This window comes from Colletotrichum costaricense (genome assembly GCF_030867565.1).
Source record: "Colletotrichum costaricense strain IMI 309622 chromosome Unknown Scaffold_1.1, whole genome shotgun sequence".
Lineage (NCBI taxonomy): Eukaryota > Fungi > Ascomycota > Sordariomycetes > Glomerellales > Glomerellaceae > Colletotrichum > Colletotrichum costaricense.
In genome coordinates, this window is record NW_026848230.1 from 4,716,500 (window position 1) to 4,732,586 (window position 16,087).

The 16,087-nt window shown below is 53.6% G+C and overlaps 5 protein-coding genes across 5 annotated transcripts; 3 read left to right on the forward strand and 2 right to left on the reverse strand.

Annotated features, from left to right (window-relative positions):
• Positions 1-2,028: 2,028 nt before the first annotated feature.
• On the forward strand, positions 2,029-2,913 carry CCOS01_01594 (uncharacterized protein; the record flags this gene model as incomplete). The annotated part of the gene is made up of 2 exons (XM_060449787.1): positions 2,029-2,211; positions 2,347-2,913. The coding sequence occupies 2 exons, from the start codon at positions 2,029-2,031 to the stop codon at positions 2,911-2,913; spliced, it is 750 nt and encodes a 249-aa protein (XP_060321225.1).
• Positions 2,914-4,468: 1,555 nt separating this feature from the next.
• On the reverse strand, positions 4,469-5,337 carry CCOS01_01595 (uncharacterized protein; the record flags this gene model as incomplete). The annotated part of the gene is made up of 2 exons (XM_060449788.1): positions 4,469-4,853; positions 4,913-5,337. The coding sequence occupies 2 exons, from the start codon at positions 5,335-5,337 to the stop codon at positions 4,469-4,471; spliced, it is 810 nt and encodes a 269-aa protein (XP_060321226.1).
• Positions 5,338-6,228: 891 nt separating this feature from the next.
• CCOS01_01596 (uncharacterized protein) lies at positions 6,229-11,231 on the reverse strand (the record flags this gene model as incomplete). The annotated part of the gene is made up of 4 exons (XM_060449789.1): positions 6,229-7,022; positions 7,112-7,492; positions 8,075-10,959; positions 11,017-11,231. 4 exons carry the CDS (start codon positions 11,229-11,231, stop codon positions 6,229-6,231), a joined length of 4,275 nt encoding a protein of 1,424 aa, XP_060321227.1.
• A 2,627-nt stretch (positions 11,232-13,858) lies between these two features.
• On the forward strand, positions 13,859-14,473 carry CCOS01_01597 (uncharacterized protein; the record flags this gene model as incomplete). The annotated part of the gene is made up of 1 exon (XM_060449790.1): positions 13,859-14,473. The coding sequence occupies one exon, from the start codon at positions 13,859-13,861 to the stop codon at positions 14,471-14,473; it is 615 nt and encodes a 204-aa protein (XP_060321228.1).
• A 695-nt stretch (positions 14,474-15,168) lies between these two features.
• CCOS01_01598 (uncharacterized protein) lies at positions 15,169-15,534 on the forward strand (the record flags this gene model as incomplete). Its single annotated transcript, XM_060449791.1, has 1 exon — positions 15,169-15,534. One exon carries the CDS (start codon positions 15,169-15,171, stop codon positions 15,532-15,534), a length of 366 nt encoding a protein of 121 aa, XP_060321229.1.
• Between the last annotated feature and the right edge of the window lie 553 nt (positions 15,535-16,087).

The following is a 16,087-nucleotide window of genomic DNA, read 5'->3' on the forward strand; positions in this document are numbered from 1 at the left end:
GATGGACAGGTTCAGGTGGACAGGCCTGCTAACACAGCATTAAGCAAGCAGGGTCTTCTTTTTTCGGGTTGGGATTAATTCTAGGGGATGAGACGGCGTTGCAGACGGCCGAACATCCGACACACACGTGGGACTAGAGATGAATAGACACGCACAGAAACAATTGATACTTTTCTTCCTCTCACTTCCGGTCAGCTTTCCCAGCTTACTCACCGACAGCGGGTGCCAACCTGTCCGCGTCATCTTTTGAGGCATGCGCGAAGCCCCGTGAGAGTACCTGCCTTAGTTGAAGCAGATATGACCAGCCTCGCCTCTCGGCACGACGGCAGCTAAGCCAACGATCGGGGCTGCCAAAGCCTGACGGCGGGCGGTCTGTTTTTAGTGGTGGTGATGGTTGTGTCGATCAGCCGGCACCGAGCGAGCAGGATAAGCACATACTCTGAAACAAATGCGATGAACGCGCTTCGGCCTAGTTCTCGGTGGTCACGTTCCCTTTCCGGCGCAGAGACAGTCATCGTCCATTCCTTCTTTCGCTGACGCCGTTTTTGTTTCGTTTCTTCTCTCGTCCTCGTCCCGACTTGAAGGTGCAGTGCAGTGCAATGCGCTGTTCCCGACGAGCTGGATTCGTCGGCAGCAGGAAGCAGGAAGGCAACCCATTCGGACGAAAGAATAAAAGCCCTAGGGGCATACGTCAGCCCTTTTTCTGTTTTGATGTTTCTGCCAAAACCCCGAATGGGGTGGGAAACGTGGGCTGACGCTTCCTCGCAGGAAAGTACATACGCTTCAGAGAAACCAAGCATAGAGACGGATTTCCCTTCTCCATCGTTTTGGTGTTTCCTCACCTCACCCAGTACTAAAAAAGTACCTTATTCACCAGGTATGATGGAGTTACCCGGGGGACCGAGAGCGCAATGCGGTTGAAACGGAGGTTGGTGTTGATTGGCTTGGACTTACATGACGGATCGCCGAACCGAACACTAGCGGTGGTGGACCGGTGTTCCCCAAACCCCATCCCGGATGAGCATTCTTTTTTCCATGCTGTGTCACATCACACATTCGCCCTCTCAGCGACGCGCGAGAGGCCCCCCGTTGGAGCTAATAGCTAAGCATACTTGCCGACGAGCCACTAGCGTTTTGTCCGACTGCAGCAGCTAAAGTCTGACTTTTTGTGGGTGAGAGGCTCTGTGTGTCCATGAGGGCAAACATCCACACATTCGCGACGCTCTTGTTCCTTCTTTTTCCTGGTGACACCGTCCGGGGGGGATCCTGCCATGCAGGGCCGCGCGGTTGGGGGCTTTGATCAAGGGTCGGACAGGGCGAGAAGATGTGCGCGCGAGCTGAGGCTGTTGGGATGTGAGGTAAGGTAAGCAGACCAGAGTTGTGGGATGGAGGGGGATACACGGCTCTGGGGGAGGAGGTGTGATGCGCGTGAGAGGAACCAGTAGTGTAGCCTAGGCATCCGGTAGGATCTGCGGAGGTTCAAAGAGCTAGAGTCACAAACCGCGGTGTCCGTGGGACCAAGGCGGCTCCTCCTCGCCTCCGCTGCCCCAGTAGAGGAGAGAGGAAACGAAGATGCACGCCAAGACCCTGTCATTGCTTTTCGTTTTTTTTGCCATGCGGCCATGCACCTGCTCGGGACCGAAGCTGTCTGTTCCTCCCCATGTCCCTCATGCCGTGTTCATCAGCACCACTTCGTACGGCATTTGAGTGAGACTAGCGGAGTAAGGCAACGGTAGTCGAAGGGGGTGTGTAAGGGCGTGCGCGGAAAGCGATGCAGAGAGAGAAGAGGCGGTCATGTCGTTTTCCACGGAATATAAAGACAAGTCGTTGGAGCTTCAGTTCGTCCATTGTTTGAAAGTTGTTTTGAACCATCACATCGGAATTGCATCTCATCTTCCTTCTTCCGTCGCAACATAAAAACATCAGCCAAACTCATTTACACGCATTTACATCCATCTGCAGGCGCAGGGAATTTTCTCACATCGAACTTTTCACAATAACAAGAAAACACATATCAAATCAACCAAAATGAAGGCTGCTTTCGTTGCTGCCGCTTTGGCTCAGGGCGCCGCCGCTGTCGCCAACCCCATTGGACCCGGAAACGGTGGCTTTGGACCCGGTAACGGCGCCGGCTGGGGTGGATTCGCCTACGGTGGTGGATTCGGCGGGTTCGGCCCCGGCGGATTCGGTAACGGTGTTGCATCATGCGCTGTAAGTCTAAGCTTTATCACACTTCCCTCCCGTTCATCCCAGCCCTTCGGTCCCAACTTCTCCCTCAGACCTACCGTCTCAATTCTCTTGAACTCTATATACTCCGAATGCGTTTTGCTAACACACTTTTACCAGAGCTCCTGCTTCTCATCCCACTTCGCCACGGCAACCCCCACCCCGGCCGCCTTCTGCACCGACGCCCCGCAGCTCAACGACTGCGTAAAGTCCGCCTGCACCTCGGACGCCGCCGCCCTCTCCACCTACACCTCCGTCTCCTCCTCCGTCTGCAACGCCTTCACCTCGTGCGCCAGCACCAGCACCTTCACCTACAGCGGCGGCTGGTGGGGCTCCAAGACGGGCGACGCCGCTGCCGTTACCATCACCGGCTGCCCCGTCGATGGCTGGTGGGGTCCCGGCGGCGCCTGGGGCGGCATGGGCCCCGGCTGGGCCTACAAGACCGACACCGTCACCCTCACCCGCACCGTCAACGGCGTCGCCACCACCGGCCCCGCCACCGTCGCCCAGGCCGTGTCTGGCAGCAGCACGCTGCTCACGACTTTCACTGGCGCGTTCGCCGCCCAGGCGACGAGCGGTTCCGGGTCTGGGTCGACTAATGCTGCTGCTCCTGCTGATGCCAACCGCGGCGTCTTGGCTGCTGGCGCTGCCTTGGGCGCCTTCGTTGCTGCTGTCGGTTTGATGTAAAGGAGTTTTGCATCGAGTCTTGTCACAGACAACGATTCCCTTGTACCTTGTATACCATATCCCCCTTCCCTTTTGTTGTGTTTTTACAACCGGGATCTGCAAAAAGATGAATCGGAGAAAATAAGGGGCATAGGGCAAGGTTTTCATTCTTACTTCATTCCTTAATGACCAGGAGTTAATTTCGGGGGAGGACTGTTAATAAGGCTGGACACCTTTGTAACGTATTTGATGATGGCATGTCTCTTGATGATGGGAGATGATTACAGTCCTTACTTAGTGCGCAGTTTAGTCACGGCCGGGTACGGTGATGCGGAATACATTGTTCATTACATCCATCTCTTCATTACTCGCTCTTCACTTGTCAGTAAAAATTGTGACCCAGGTTCGGAGGAGAGATTTCATTGACGCATGTAGGTGTTCAATCTTTTTTGGGCTTCGCTGAATGTTTAATCAAACTCGATCAAAGCTAGTAAATCCAAGAAACAGAAAAAATGGACTTTCCTTGCTAGCTCTCCGGACTTCGGTTTTTAAATGGGTGAGGCCTTTGAATCCCTTGGCCGAAGTGAAACTTTTGGTTCCGGATGAGGCTTTGGCATCGAAATTCTCAGATACTGAGATGTCAACATACGCCTTGTCGCTACGTTTGGTTCGTCGGTTTGTGTGAACGGTAACGTTGTCCTTTCGTAGTGTAGAGCATGTTCCAGCCGCCGATTCCGGATATGCATGCTATGCGGGTAGCTTTTGTCGCCCTGTGATCCATCAGATCTTTTTTCTACCGCTCCACGTTTCAATAAGCCAAAGTTTGCTATGAGGCTGAGGAAGTGGGCGTCTAAGCGGTCGCATACCCCGTTGTCATGGCAAAGAGTTGTGTATGGCCTTCGGCAAGCCGAGCTAGATGTATTCATGTCAGGATCGGATGCTTCAAACCTCGCATCTTGTCTAGTAATGTAATCCCGTGAAGTTGTGCAGTCGAAAACCAACAGAGCCCCCGAGAATGAAACGAGTCATACTTACCAAACATCATGCCTCTTTGCAAACTCCGAAGAAATAGTGCCACCACACTCCGTGCAATTCTTCGTGGGAACGAACATTTGAATTGCCGCGCCATCTTTAGCAAATCCAGGCCAAGACTGTTCGGTGAGAAAATTTGACGGGTGTTTTGCGTCGGCAACATAGTACATCCCCTTCCGGACAAGGTCCTCTCCCGGGCAGTCCTGGAACCACACTTGGATGGTCTTGTCAACGATCTAATTTAAGTACACTCAGTAAACTCTCCGGAGCTATTCGTATCATGTAAGAGCGACTTGGTATTTGGATCATTACTTACTGTCCAGGACCTCCCGCAGTCGTACGGCAGAGTCGCCCTTCTTCCTAGGGCATCAATGAGTTTGATCCCGCCCGTGGAAGGTTGAAGAAGAATGAGATTCAGTCCTTTGAAAAGTGGGAGCACAGTCTCCTGATAGCCTGTCATGATAGCCAAGGAAACTAGGCATCTGGTACTCGTCAGTTTCCAGGAAGACCAGGGGGTTTCGAAATCTTTGTAGGAGAAGGCTCCTTACACCACGGCTCTCAAAATGCTGATCAGTCCAACCGCGACTTGCTGGCCGCCCTGTAGGATTGAAGACAAAGCATCCATATCAAGGCAATCCTCGGCTATGATATCTCGGGTATTTGGTGCTGCCAATGGCCGTGATTCCGGTTGGTCTGAAGGTACTTGCCCCTGCTGCCGGTCTCGTGTCCGAATCTCGGTGCTCACAACTTCGAGATTGCACAGAATCTCGAAAGTTCGTTCAAGGCAGCCATCTAGCTTCATTCCTTGGGATTCGAAAGTCTGTAGAATGGCTCTAATTTCTGGGTTGCGGCTGTACGATTCCAATGCCGCTTTCGTGGTATGTTCCATCTGACGCTGAATATCAGATGGTAATTTGGCAAAAACAAGCCTAAGGTTTCTATTAATTCAATGGCATTGGTATAAAGGGGTTTAATGATCTATACTAACAACATCTGGTTCATTAATTTAATCTGTAGCGTTGATAACTCGGGGCCAATCTTTGCGCGTAGACTTTGGACCCTCTTCGAGGTTGACATTCCATACTGGATTTTGCGTTGTAACATTGTGGGTTTGCTGGATGTAGAGAAAGGTCCAAGTGAACCCCCATAGTCATTCTGTAAGGTCTTCAGAAACATATCAATCTCTTTTCGCAGACGTTCAACGTGGTCGCTGATATCTTGCAGAAGCTCTGGGTGTGGAGAGGTAATCTGGATGCTGTCGAGAGTGCGGAGTGTAGTCGACAACTCGTCAAGGAATGATGTAGCATCCTGATAGTCGGTCTTGGAGCCTCCAGAGTCTTTCAAAGCGATGCGGACTTTGTTAAGCAGTTGGAGAGCTGCGACAATGTCTCCGGCAGACCAGCCGAAAGACATTTGGGCGGCGAGCTCTGAACACGGTCCAGACACTCAACAACACTGGTTTTCTCGGCCAAAAAGACAGGTATTTTGGAAGCAAAGTAAATGTAGATGAGATGACGAGAAGAAAAATGCAATGCAAGAAATGGGCGGCGGTTTGTATAAAAGGGCCATTGCAGTGGCAAATCACGAGTAGCCGGCCACCCTCCAAGATTACCTCTCGTCGAATGGGAGTGCGCGTCAGGCTTTCTTGAAGGCTTCGCCACAAGTCGTTTTGGTCGTTTTGGGGCGCCTGCGCAGGTACTCGTTGGCAGATAGCGAAACCTGAAAGAGTGCCTTAAAGATGTCGAATCACAGTCACAGACCCTGCGCCACTCATCAACCGCTGAAACCAGGCTGCATCCCCCCTTGTCCAGAGTCGCATCGTTGATATGACTGGTTCATTCTCTCGATTTTGGAGAGTAACCCCTAAAGCCTCGAACGTTAAGTTTCTTCTTCATCCTAAAGAGTGCCCTTGAGAGAGTTTACATGTGAAACGTAGCTTTGAGCAGAGGAGCAATGAACTCGCCCAGCTCTCTAGATCCTAGGAGACGATTTGAGGCCACCGCCATGAGAGATAGGACTTGTACCACTCAGGTCGCTCTGCTACAAGGCAATAACGTTCCATCAATTTTCATAGTAGGGCAAGGAATATTACGGTTGGAGAGCTCGCCGCAAGAAAGAGCATCCAGAATTGAGTGTAAAGAGTGGTCCATCGCCAACTTTTGTTCAAACAACTACTTCTACATGAAAACATCCTTGGCTTTCTGGAACCAGGTGTCTCTTATCTTTTTTGATGTACAGCCCCCCAGTCTCTATCAATACACCACCCAAGTACCTCAATCACGAGGATCACCACATCGCAACATCTCACTTCCGGTTCGTACCAGAAACAAGCAACACAACACTCCCCAACTGCCTCCTCAAATCCTCCTTCTCAACATCATGCGTATCCTCCACCTCGCCCCACGCCCCAGTCTGCCACGTAACCTCCAAGCTCAACGCCGTAGCAGCCTCCTCGACACCGAACTTGCCCCCCTTCCCATTCTTATCGCGATACTCCCCAACAGGGCCCTCACTCCACTCCACGACCAACCTCGCCGCCCCCAAAAGACTCTTCCCCGCCAACACGGCCCTCTCCAACCCCGTCAGCTCCCACGCGTCAAGCCCCATAACCCAACCCTGCACAACCTCCCTCACCCCCTCCGCCTGCCTCTGCGGCACGATGCTATGCCCGTCCAGCACCGGCTGGATCTCAATCCCGGGCCACACCCGCCCCGTCAAGGCGCCGACCACGGCGTCCGCCGTCCTCTTCTGCACGTCGCGCAGCGACTCTCCCGCGTCGTTGCGCGTGTCCGTCGCGCCCGCGGGCGGCGCCCAGCAGAGCATCGCGTCCGTGTCGAGGTACCGCATCAGCGTGTTGGCCACGTGCTCCCGGATCGCGCCGTCGTTGGCGGCGTCGTCGGCGGCGATGTCGATGGCGCGGCAGATGAGCGAGGTCAGGGGGATCAGGTGCTGCTTCGTCGCCTGCTCGGCCGAGGTGATGAGGTCCCATTCGATGGCGAGGGCCGAGGCGAGGTGCTGCTTCGAGGGCGGGAGGCGGATGATTTCCTTGGTGTTGGGGTGGCGGAGGGGACGGGAGTCGAGGTGGACTTGGAGGGCACCTGTGTTGAACGCCAACGTTAGCCAATCTCTCCAAGGCGGTCCATCGTGACACGAGCTGTTGATCATGGGATAGAAAAAGAAGACATACCATCTACCTCCTGCACACTGACATCATTCCAAAACCTCCTCTTCAAAGCCCCCGGCGCACTCGACTTGGCCTCGGCCGACGTCCGGATCCGCTTGGCGTGCTTGAGCATCTCGGCCTGCTTCTTCCTCCTCTCGACACGGATCCGCGCCGCCGCTGCCCGGTCCTCGGCGGCGATGTCAGCAATGGGCGGTTCCGGCGGCGGTCCCGTGCCGACCACGGGCGCGACCTCGGCGGGCTTGAGGGGCGTCGTCGAGATGGCGCGCGCATTGAAGGCAGCAGCGGCGCAGGTCGACCGTCTGGCTGACGAAGCCAATGGCGACGACGTCGCTGTAAAAAGGCGCAGCGGGATGCGTGTTGACGGCTTCATTGTGATGGTACGCCCTTTCGTGGTTGTAGATATGGATTGGAGCTATGGGAGCTGCAGCTACAAAATGCAAGTTGGTCGTTGAATTAGTTTTTGGAAGCTTCGCGGCTAGCCCCGGTCGGGCATACAGGGGCATGATTGGCTCATGTCTTAGCGTGACATCAGAATGCGGGACGGTCTCGGGAGGTGAGCTCGGTGAAGCCTCGGTGTACGAGGTTAAAATTTCAGGGTCCTTTCGAATGCTTTGGAAATTGACGAATTGTTAGATCTTTCAATAATTGTTGTTTTAACTGTCAGAACTCGGCTACGCGCCTCGCTATACTTCTACGCCAAGGTGTACCAATACAAATTTTTTGAATCCATCGCCCAATTCCATTAGTAAGGTGGCTTCGTGACGTTCCCTAAGCTGAGCTCTCCAGCTCTGCTGTCAATCCCATTAAGAAGGTCGTGTAGATCCATCCCTCCTCCCGACACCGTTGACATGTTTCCATCCCCTCTCGCGGAACCCTGGTATAAACTGTCACCACCGCGGCTGCTAAGTACTCGTTTCGCCGGCTTTACTGCGTAATCCTGAATAGAAACCGAGGACGTCAGCCCACCAATGTGACCGGGCAATGGCGGCACCGGTGGAACGTCCTCGTCTTCGTTATGCTCGTACAAAGGGTTGGAGTTGAGCGGCCCACCCTTGCGTGATGCCGATGAAGACCTCTGCCGTCCAAGAGAGGCTCCATCGCCGTTTTCTGGCTGAGATGTCGCCGGGTTGAAGCTGAGCTCTGACGGGGTAAAGTCGTAGCTGACCATGCTGTCGCTGTCACTGTCATGGCGCACGCCTGCTGACGTGCCAATGGGTGTCGCCGGCACCTGGCCCGTCAAGACCATCTTGAGTTGATCAATGGATGTAACTACACCTCGGCTCGAATCCGACGGTGAGGGCGAAACGCCACTTCGGACACTGGATTTTCGCAGCTTGCTCATGGGAGACAAGCCCCCGGCAACCTGGGATGAGTTTGGACGAAGGTTTCGCTGGCTGCCAAGCGGTGAAGACTCTCCCGTTTGTCCATGCCCATTAGCGCCATTAACAGTCAGGTGGTGTCGGTTGGTTCCCATAGTGCCGCTTTTCGAACCAGCTAGCGACTCTGACTTGCTTCCCGCCTGCAAGGCTAGCATAGCCGCATCTCTTGACCAGTCTGTCAGCATGTGCTCGCGGAAAGCTGTGGGCAGCTCCGAACCGGGCGCCGCGGGCGTTGTTGAAATCGAGGTGCTAAGGATGGGATGCGAAAAGTTCCGACCAGGAGATTGAGGAGGACTACTCGGCGGTGAGATGCTTGTGTCCGCATAGCTCACAGCGATGCTCTCTACAAACGATGCGCGGTCATCGAATGGCAGCAACGCTTCACTCTCGACTTCTGTGGCAGGCAGCTTGGTCTGCAACTTGGGAACTCCAGGCGTTCCGAGGAGCTCCAGGGCTGGCGGAGGGATAGCCACACCCTCAGTCCAGAAATGCTTGCTGCGTCTTCGAATGACCTCATTGGTGATGGCACGTCCCACGGCAGAGTTCTCAATGTCGAACTTCTCGGTCACTGCCCAGAAATATCCGTGGCAAAGACTGCCCAGGCGAACCTTTTGAACTGGCAGCTCTGCGTCTGGAATGTCCTCCTGGAGACGGAATACCATTGGCAATCCGTACTGGACTGCGTTGACACCTAACTGGGACACAAGCTTCGTAAGCAGCACGTGAAGAAGAACAATATCCGGGTCATAGTCAACATATTGCAACGCGTTGTCGTAGATTGCAATATGGAGAAGTTGGAGAAAGTGTGAGCGGTGCCTCGATGGTTTCTCGCGGTTGGATGCGTTGGATGCGGCTCGTTGAGCAACATTGGCGGGTTGAAGCTCGCGACTGTTCTTCAGAGAAGACCGGTGGTGTTGAGAGCTTTCGTCCCGCGCCTTCCAATCCGCCGCTGTCGTCTCGCGGTCTAGCCAGGTCAGAAGCGCATCGGCGTAGGCTTTTCTGACCTCGCCATCTGGATCCCGCAGAAGCCAGTGCGTGTTCTCCCAAACTTGAAGAGGAACCTTGTTTCTCGACAAGTTCAAGTTGCCGGACATCTGTGCACGTGGGTTTGCAATGAGGAATATGTTCTTGATGGCCTTCAAGGCAGCGGTCTTGCCAACGTTACGGGAAAGGTACGTTTCCAGCTGAGGTTGGCTGGCAGTCATCTCATCGGAGGGGGGCTGCTCAGAGGCTTCGGCTTGGGGCGACGAGCTGGTACTTGAGGATTTGGACGGCTTAAGTCGGAGAAGGATCGTCGAAATCATGTCCGAAATCTGGTCTGCGTAGTAGACATGTGTCGCCAAGTCTCCAATGCAAAGTTGAATTCGCTCGAGGAGTTCTCTTCGCTGAGCGAATACGTCGCCGGATCCTTGAAGGGTAGAGACTACTTCTTCGGGCTCTCCTTCAGTTCTCCCAAAGCCTCCTGGCAGCTGAATGAGTTTCTTCATGTGCTGGACGAGACCGAGCAAGACGTCCATGGCGCTCAGCCCAATCAGGTTGACGTCGGAACGCAGCAGAGACCCAATCATGGCCGTCAACGATAGATGGAGCTTGAGGTTGTCGTCCTTGACAGGTGCTTTCGACAGATGATCCATGGCCGTCACCAGAATGACATAGCGGTCCTGTACAGGCGCCCATCTCGCGATTGCGCTGTACATGCTTATTGCCCACCCGTGATCCTGGCCTAGCTTCTCGTCCGGCTTGACGACTGTGTTTCCATTTGCGACGCGATCCTCGATGAATTGAATAAGAGCACCAGTCGCGGAATGAATCTGTGGTCGGTTTGGCGTCACAAATATCTGCTTCAGGCACTGCATGGCGAGCACACCAACGTCCTCTTCCGCCAGCCTGTCTACATCGTGAGCAGTGCCTGTGAGAGCAATGGGGTTTGCGTCGCCGGTATCGTTGGTTTCCACAGTCGCGACGCTCGTCCTACGGCGAAGCTTCTCTGCCTGCACTTTTTCTTCCATCTGTATGCGCGACAGCAGCGTGTCGAGCAGCTCGTCGTCATCCCACCATAGGTTGTCCAAAATAACGGGAACGATAACGTCGAACTGGCGACCAGTGACAGTCGATAGAGCTTCCGAAGAGGAAACGCTCCTGATTGCTTCGAGGCCAGCGCTCCTCCACCGCATCAGTACAGGCTTGCTAGAAGCTCCTTTCCCAGGGTTTTCGCGGGTCGAGGCAAGCGAAGCGTAGGTGCGAACGATCGATTCGTACTGGGCGAGATAAGCTTGGTCTGCAAAGGAGGACGAGGCATCGTGATTTTCGCAAAACGCCTCAAAGGTAGGTATGGAGGATTCGACCATGGTGATGTCCTTGGATCCGAGGATGAGGTCGAGGATTTTGAGTACATTCGGAGCTACGAGCGGCAGGTCCTTGGGGGCCTTTTCGATCAGTGCCGTGAGGATTCGAAGGGTGACTTGCACATTTCTAGAAAAGGGCCCAGTAAGTAAGGCGATCTCTCAATACCTAGGGAGGTTCACAAACCCGATGCGCTGCCGCCAGACATCGCTTGCCGTCTTCTTCTCCAAGAAGGCGCCAATCTTCTGAATCTTGGAACGGCGGGAGGTAGCATAAAATAGCAGGTAGCTCAGTTCGCTAGAGTTCGGCTTGACATCAACAGCGCCCTTGTTGGTCCTTGGGTAACACTTGAGGACCAGCACTTGGTGCTTCGGTCGACATTTTTGCTGGATCGCGTTCATGGCGCCGGGGTTATCGGGGCCCGATGAGCGAGGAGAGTCGGAGGACTACCTGATAGTCGGTAGTAGACGATGGCAACGAAATAGCATCGAGGTTGGAGAGAGGAAATGAAAGGCGTCGCCTCAAGTTTGGAAAATCAGTCGCCGTCTTCGTCGGTTTGGATCGCAAAAAGCAAGGAAAGAGTGAGGCATTGGACAAAGTCAAAAAAAGAAAGGGAGCAGGCGTAACGTAGAAGCCAGCGAGCAATAATTTGGGTGTGGCAGACAAGAGACCCGACAGAAACAGATTCCAGTCAAGGCCCGGCCAGGCCAAGCCAGCACGGGGGGGCTTGACGGGGGGGTAAGCGTGGACGTGCTCCGTCAGGTACCTTTACTGCGAGTGCCAGTGGAGATGGGTACCTTACCATGTGTGTACCATACCTTCAACCATGCAAATTGAGAAAGCTGGCCTGTGAGTATCTTGTACATTGCCAGGCTCGGTCACTGTGTACGTAGTAAGTTTGCCAGCCTCCCAGCTATCACTCTCAAGTTGGGCTGGCTCGAGAAGTGGTGCAACTGCAATGGGACTTATTCGTTGTGAAATGGGCCGAAATTGCTGTCTGCACCGCACCACCTTCTCACTTTATTGCCAACCTGCTGCGGACTGCATCGTCGTCATCATTTTCTACCCGACTATCCATCCGGCCCGCGCCATGTGGCCTCACCCATCCTAAGAACGATGGGTAACACTACTCGATGCCAAATCAGTTTCAGTATTCGAATAAGCCTCTGGATGAGAGGTTGTAGTCGAAAAATATTGTTCAGTAAAGTAGTTTTTGCGATAGCACAAGTCGAGATAACATCAAAATGAGCAATCTGCTGGGATAGGCAGACACGTGGGAGAGGAAAATGCGATGAAAGATGAGATTACGAACCCAAGAGGGACAAGTTCCTGTGTAAATGGGGAGATGGCAATCTCGGGGAACCACCCCAGGTCCGACAGACTGGCTCTCAGCGGGATACGCGTTTGCTGTTTGCTTGCTGCAATTCGCAAGCGCAAGGTGGTTGGGATTCTCACCCACCCGTACGTACTCCGAACCCGTGGATGGAAGGTATCAGTACGTATACGCCGCCTGGTCTGAGCTCTCGAGTCCCCTACAGCCCTGTGGTGAAGGAGGGGCAAAAGGGGTTTGTATCGATTTCGCACAGCACCATTTACATTTAAATTGAAGTTTGTACAGGGCAAAAGCTCAATGGCACCCAATACATGTGATACTATTAAACCTCTACTGAGGAATGGTCGATTGTTGCCGCGTTAGTCTACCCAGGTATGAGAGCTGGCTTCTCATCAAATTTAATGACACGAGAAAAATCTAGCATCCATCAAAGACACAACAAATGCCGTTCGGCAGTGACACAAGCATTCAAGCTTTATTTACCTTATCGCAATGCGCCAACATAACCTACCTCAGACACGGGAGGTCTTTGTCTTATGAATGCAAAGCCCTGCATTTGAATTGACAATAAGGTAAAGTTGCCTTCAAGCGAGGAATTCGCAGGTGAAAGAAGCCAGCGTGGTACCTTGATTGTTTCTTCAACTTCATGCGTACACGCACTTGTCATTGGATGCATGTTTCACAGACCATCCATCCCCCAAGTCCCTCAATGCCCTACCTATCCTTACCCTGGTATATACTGAGACCTGCGGCGGGCGGGCGAACCTCACGATGTAGCAGCTCCCAGACACTGACTGGGCCAAAACAAAACAACGACCTCCCCCGTCTATTTTGGTCTGTCTTTCTGCGTCGTTTTGGAAGACGGGAATGCGGTCCCACCCAGGGTGTCTTGCGGTGTTTGGGACGGACAGGTGCCTGGGATGATCCCGCCCCCTCGGAGAGTTCCTACAAGGTGCTCGGACACTTGCACACAGGCCGCCAATCATGCCCGCTTATCTGCACCTTTGGGAAACCTGGTCTAGCTAACTTCAGGCAAGGCGAGAATCGACAGCAGTGCTACGGGATACCCAGCTTTCGTGAGTCGGGGAATCAAGTGTCGAAACCCGCGAAGAAATGGAATCTTCATGTGCTCGATCGTCGCGGCACGAGGGAGAATTAATTCATTCAGGTGGTGAATGGGCAACAGACACGGAAAGGCACGTGGAGGAAGGTCACTTCCAAGTTTGCGTCACTTTCCTTCTGAGGGCCTGACATAACAAATACGTACCCATCTTCTTCTCCTTCTTCGTTCCTTCCAACTTGCATCTGCACCTGCGCCTACGGGGTATGTACACCTGCACCTCTCCTGCCTCGCCTTACTTTTTCGACCCATCCAGCTCCCGTCGGTCGTCACCACCGCCGTTCCATCCGTCTGATGTCGTCAGCACCCGACTGCACCCCTTCTAATAGCTTCCATTTCTCACACGCCCACGTCCACTACCTTACGATTCAATCTGGCAATGGAACATCTTGATTCCGACTCCATCGTCACGTCCGACCTCACAATTGAAACCTGCTCTAGGAGCGTGCCTTGCCAGTAGTCGCCTCACAGTCTCACGTCAACTATCGCTCCTCAGTCGAAATGCATGCTCTCGCTTCTACAATTCCAACAAGTCTCTCTCCACAGGATGTCTCTGCATCTGCCAGCTCAGCAAAATGCCTCCACCTTGGATCCAGAATCACAAACAGCCCCGGAATGGCCTCCTCCAACCCATGCCTCAGAGAGTGGCAATAGTCCCCTCATATTCAGTTCGACCGTGGACAGCCCGCCGCCTACGCTACTTTAGGCTGTCACTCGCATGGAGGTGGGTGCCCCTATTAGGACGAGCTGTCAAGCAGAATGACGGATTCTTCAAGGTGGCCTGCCAAGGCACCTCGCGAAAGGTGTGCATCCTCTACCCGCAACCAATCACGATACGGCCCGTCCCCATTGCGTGCCGCTGCTCCGCATCCCCCGTGATGCCCGGAGTCTTTCGAGTCCGAGAATTCCGAAGCGGCCCATCCTATGACCGGCATCACCTGCAGTATGGCATGGGACCCTCCCGGGCCTCTGTGAATCTCTCATTCGGAGTGTCGAACCTACCTAGTATAGACCCAGATGGATTTCCACTGGTGCCTGGAGTCCTGCCGCAGCCTCACATACCATGCTCGCATAAGCGACAAGACTATTCGCAAGCACTCGTACAAACATATGTTCCAGGATCTATCGGGAGGGAGACAGTAAACCATGGGATAAGTTTCCAGTCTTTCTCGGCGCTTCTGGTGTCGTAGGGCGTAAGAGTCGCAGTTCGTAAGTTTTCATCTCTTTCAGTATCCATAGTGAGGGTCTTCTGTCGGATACGTCAAACAAGCGTTTGGATACGACGTCACACCTGTCAAGAGAGAGGTGGTTGGGTTGTCAATCCATGATTGGCCCTAAAGCAAGTGTAACGCACCCCGGACAACTCAACATTGCTGGTGGAGCTCTTTCGACGATCACAGATCTGAAGATGGAAGGAAAGCTCACCGATCTACACCGACCATATCATTAGAACGTGATGGAAAAGGGAACCCGAGCCAATCTTATATCTGAACATATGGTTTCTTGCAGTCGTCTTGGCTTCTTTTACGATGACGTAGCCGAACGGTGTTTACCGCGCGAGACGAGGTGGCTTTCCGAACCCGTCGCTGTCATCCAAGTCCGGGAGGCTCAAATAGCCACATGGCGGCCCCATCTTGAGCTGAGGGAACCGACTCGGCGGTAGATACCGCTGTACTACTCTGTTGAGGATAATTCTGCCTATCTCATCATCTCAAAAGATGCTAGTATCACAATTCCATGGCTGCAAGAGGCGATAAACGAACAAGTTGAAAACGAGATCCCATGCCTATGCCAGCCAGGCAAGACTACTGAGGTCTTGACGTTGAGATATTTGTCTGGAGCAAAGTTGCTAAGATATCTGTCCACCTTAGTGACCCATTGAGCTATGGAATGGCCAGCAAAGCGGGAGCCACGCGCCGGCCGGGCCGTTAGTCGCCGGCTTCGGGGCAGTGTCTCACATTCTAGAGAGCGCGCTCTCCGTGCCTTTGGCCGAATTCCTGCAACTAAGGGTAGGATTGACGATCATTTCTCCAAGCATAACTTCAACTACCGCAATACCATCATGGCTCCAATATCGATTCCAGTTCAACGAGTAGTCTCGCGAGTCGATGGCGAGAACCTCACGTGGAAGTCCACATGGGAAGAGAACCTGGGCCCAAGTAGAGAGGTCGGATGCAGCAAGCAAGCTGGCCCATTGCCCGTTTTCTTTGTGCAACTTGAGCCAGCTGGAGTAAGCCAGGGTGGAGATTGAAGAACATCTAGACACTTGGCCACGCGTGCTGAGGTACCGGCCAAGAATCTAGCCAAGGAACCGGAAGTCGGGATGGAGTTGTTGGTGTTGAAGGTGCCGCAAGCAGAGGCTGTAGTAGGGGACGGCAGATGGAGGAGAGACATGTCCCTCTTTATGATGTTGTCTTCTTTGAGCCCCAACCAACGCCAACGCCAGCTAGCGCGTGTGCATGCATCGAGACTCAAGACACTCAAGACTCCCTCTGTCGGAGCCTTTTCCCTCTCTTGCGCTCCTTCCTCGAATGGCTCGCTCTGCTACGGATACCTCAGGTTAGTGCTCAAAAGTCGATGCTACCAACTCATCCCCAGAAGCGATCGCGACGACCTGGGCCGGGGCCGGGACCCACCTAGGCCGAGCTGAGCTGTACTGCCTTACACCATCGACCTAGAAGCTGAAGATTCCGTGTGGCGTTTTTTCCACACCTTACCTTCCTTACCTTACACTCACTTCCTTCCTTCTTTTTTATCCGCTGGATATCCCCGATTCACGGAGCCTCATCTCTTTTTCCCCTTCT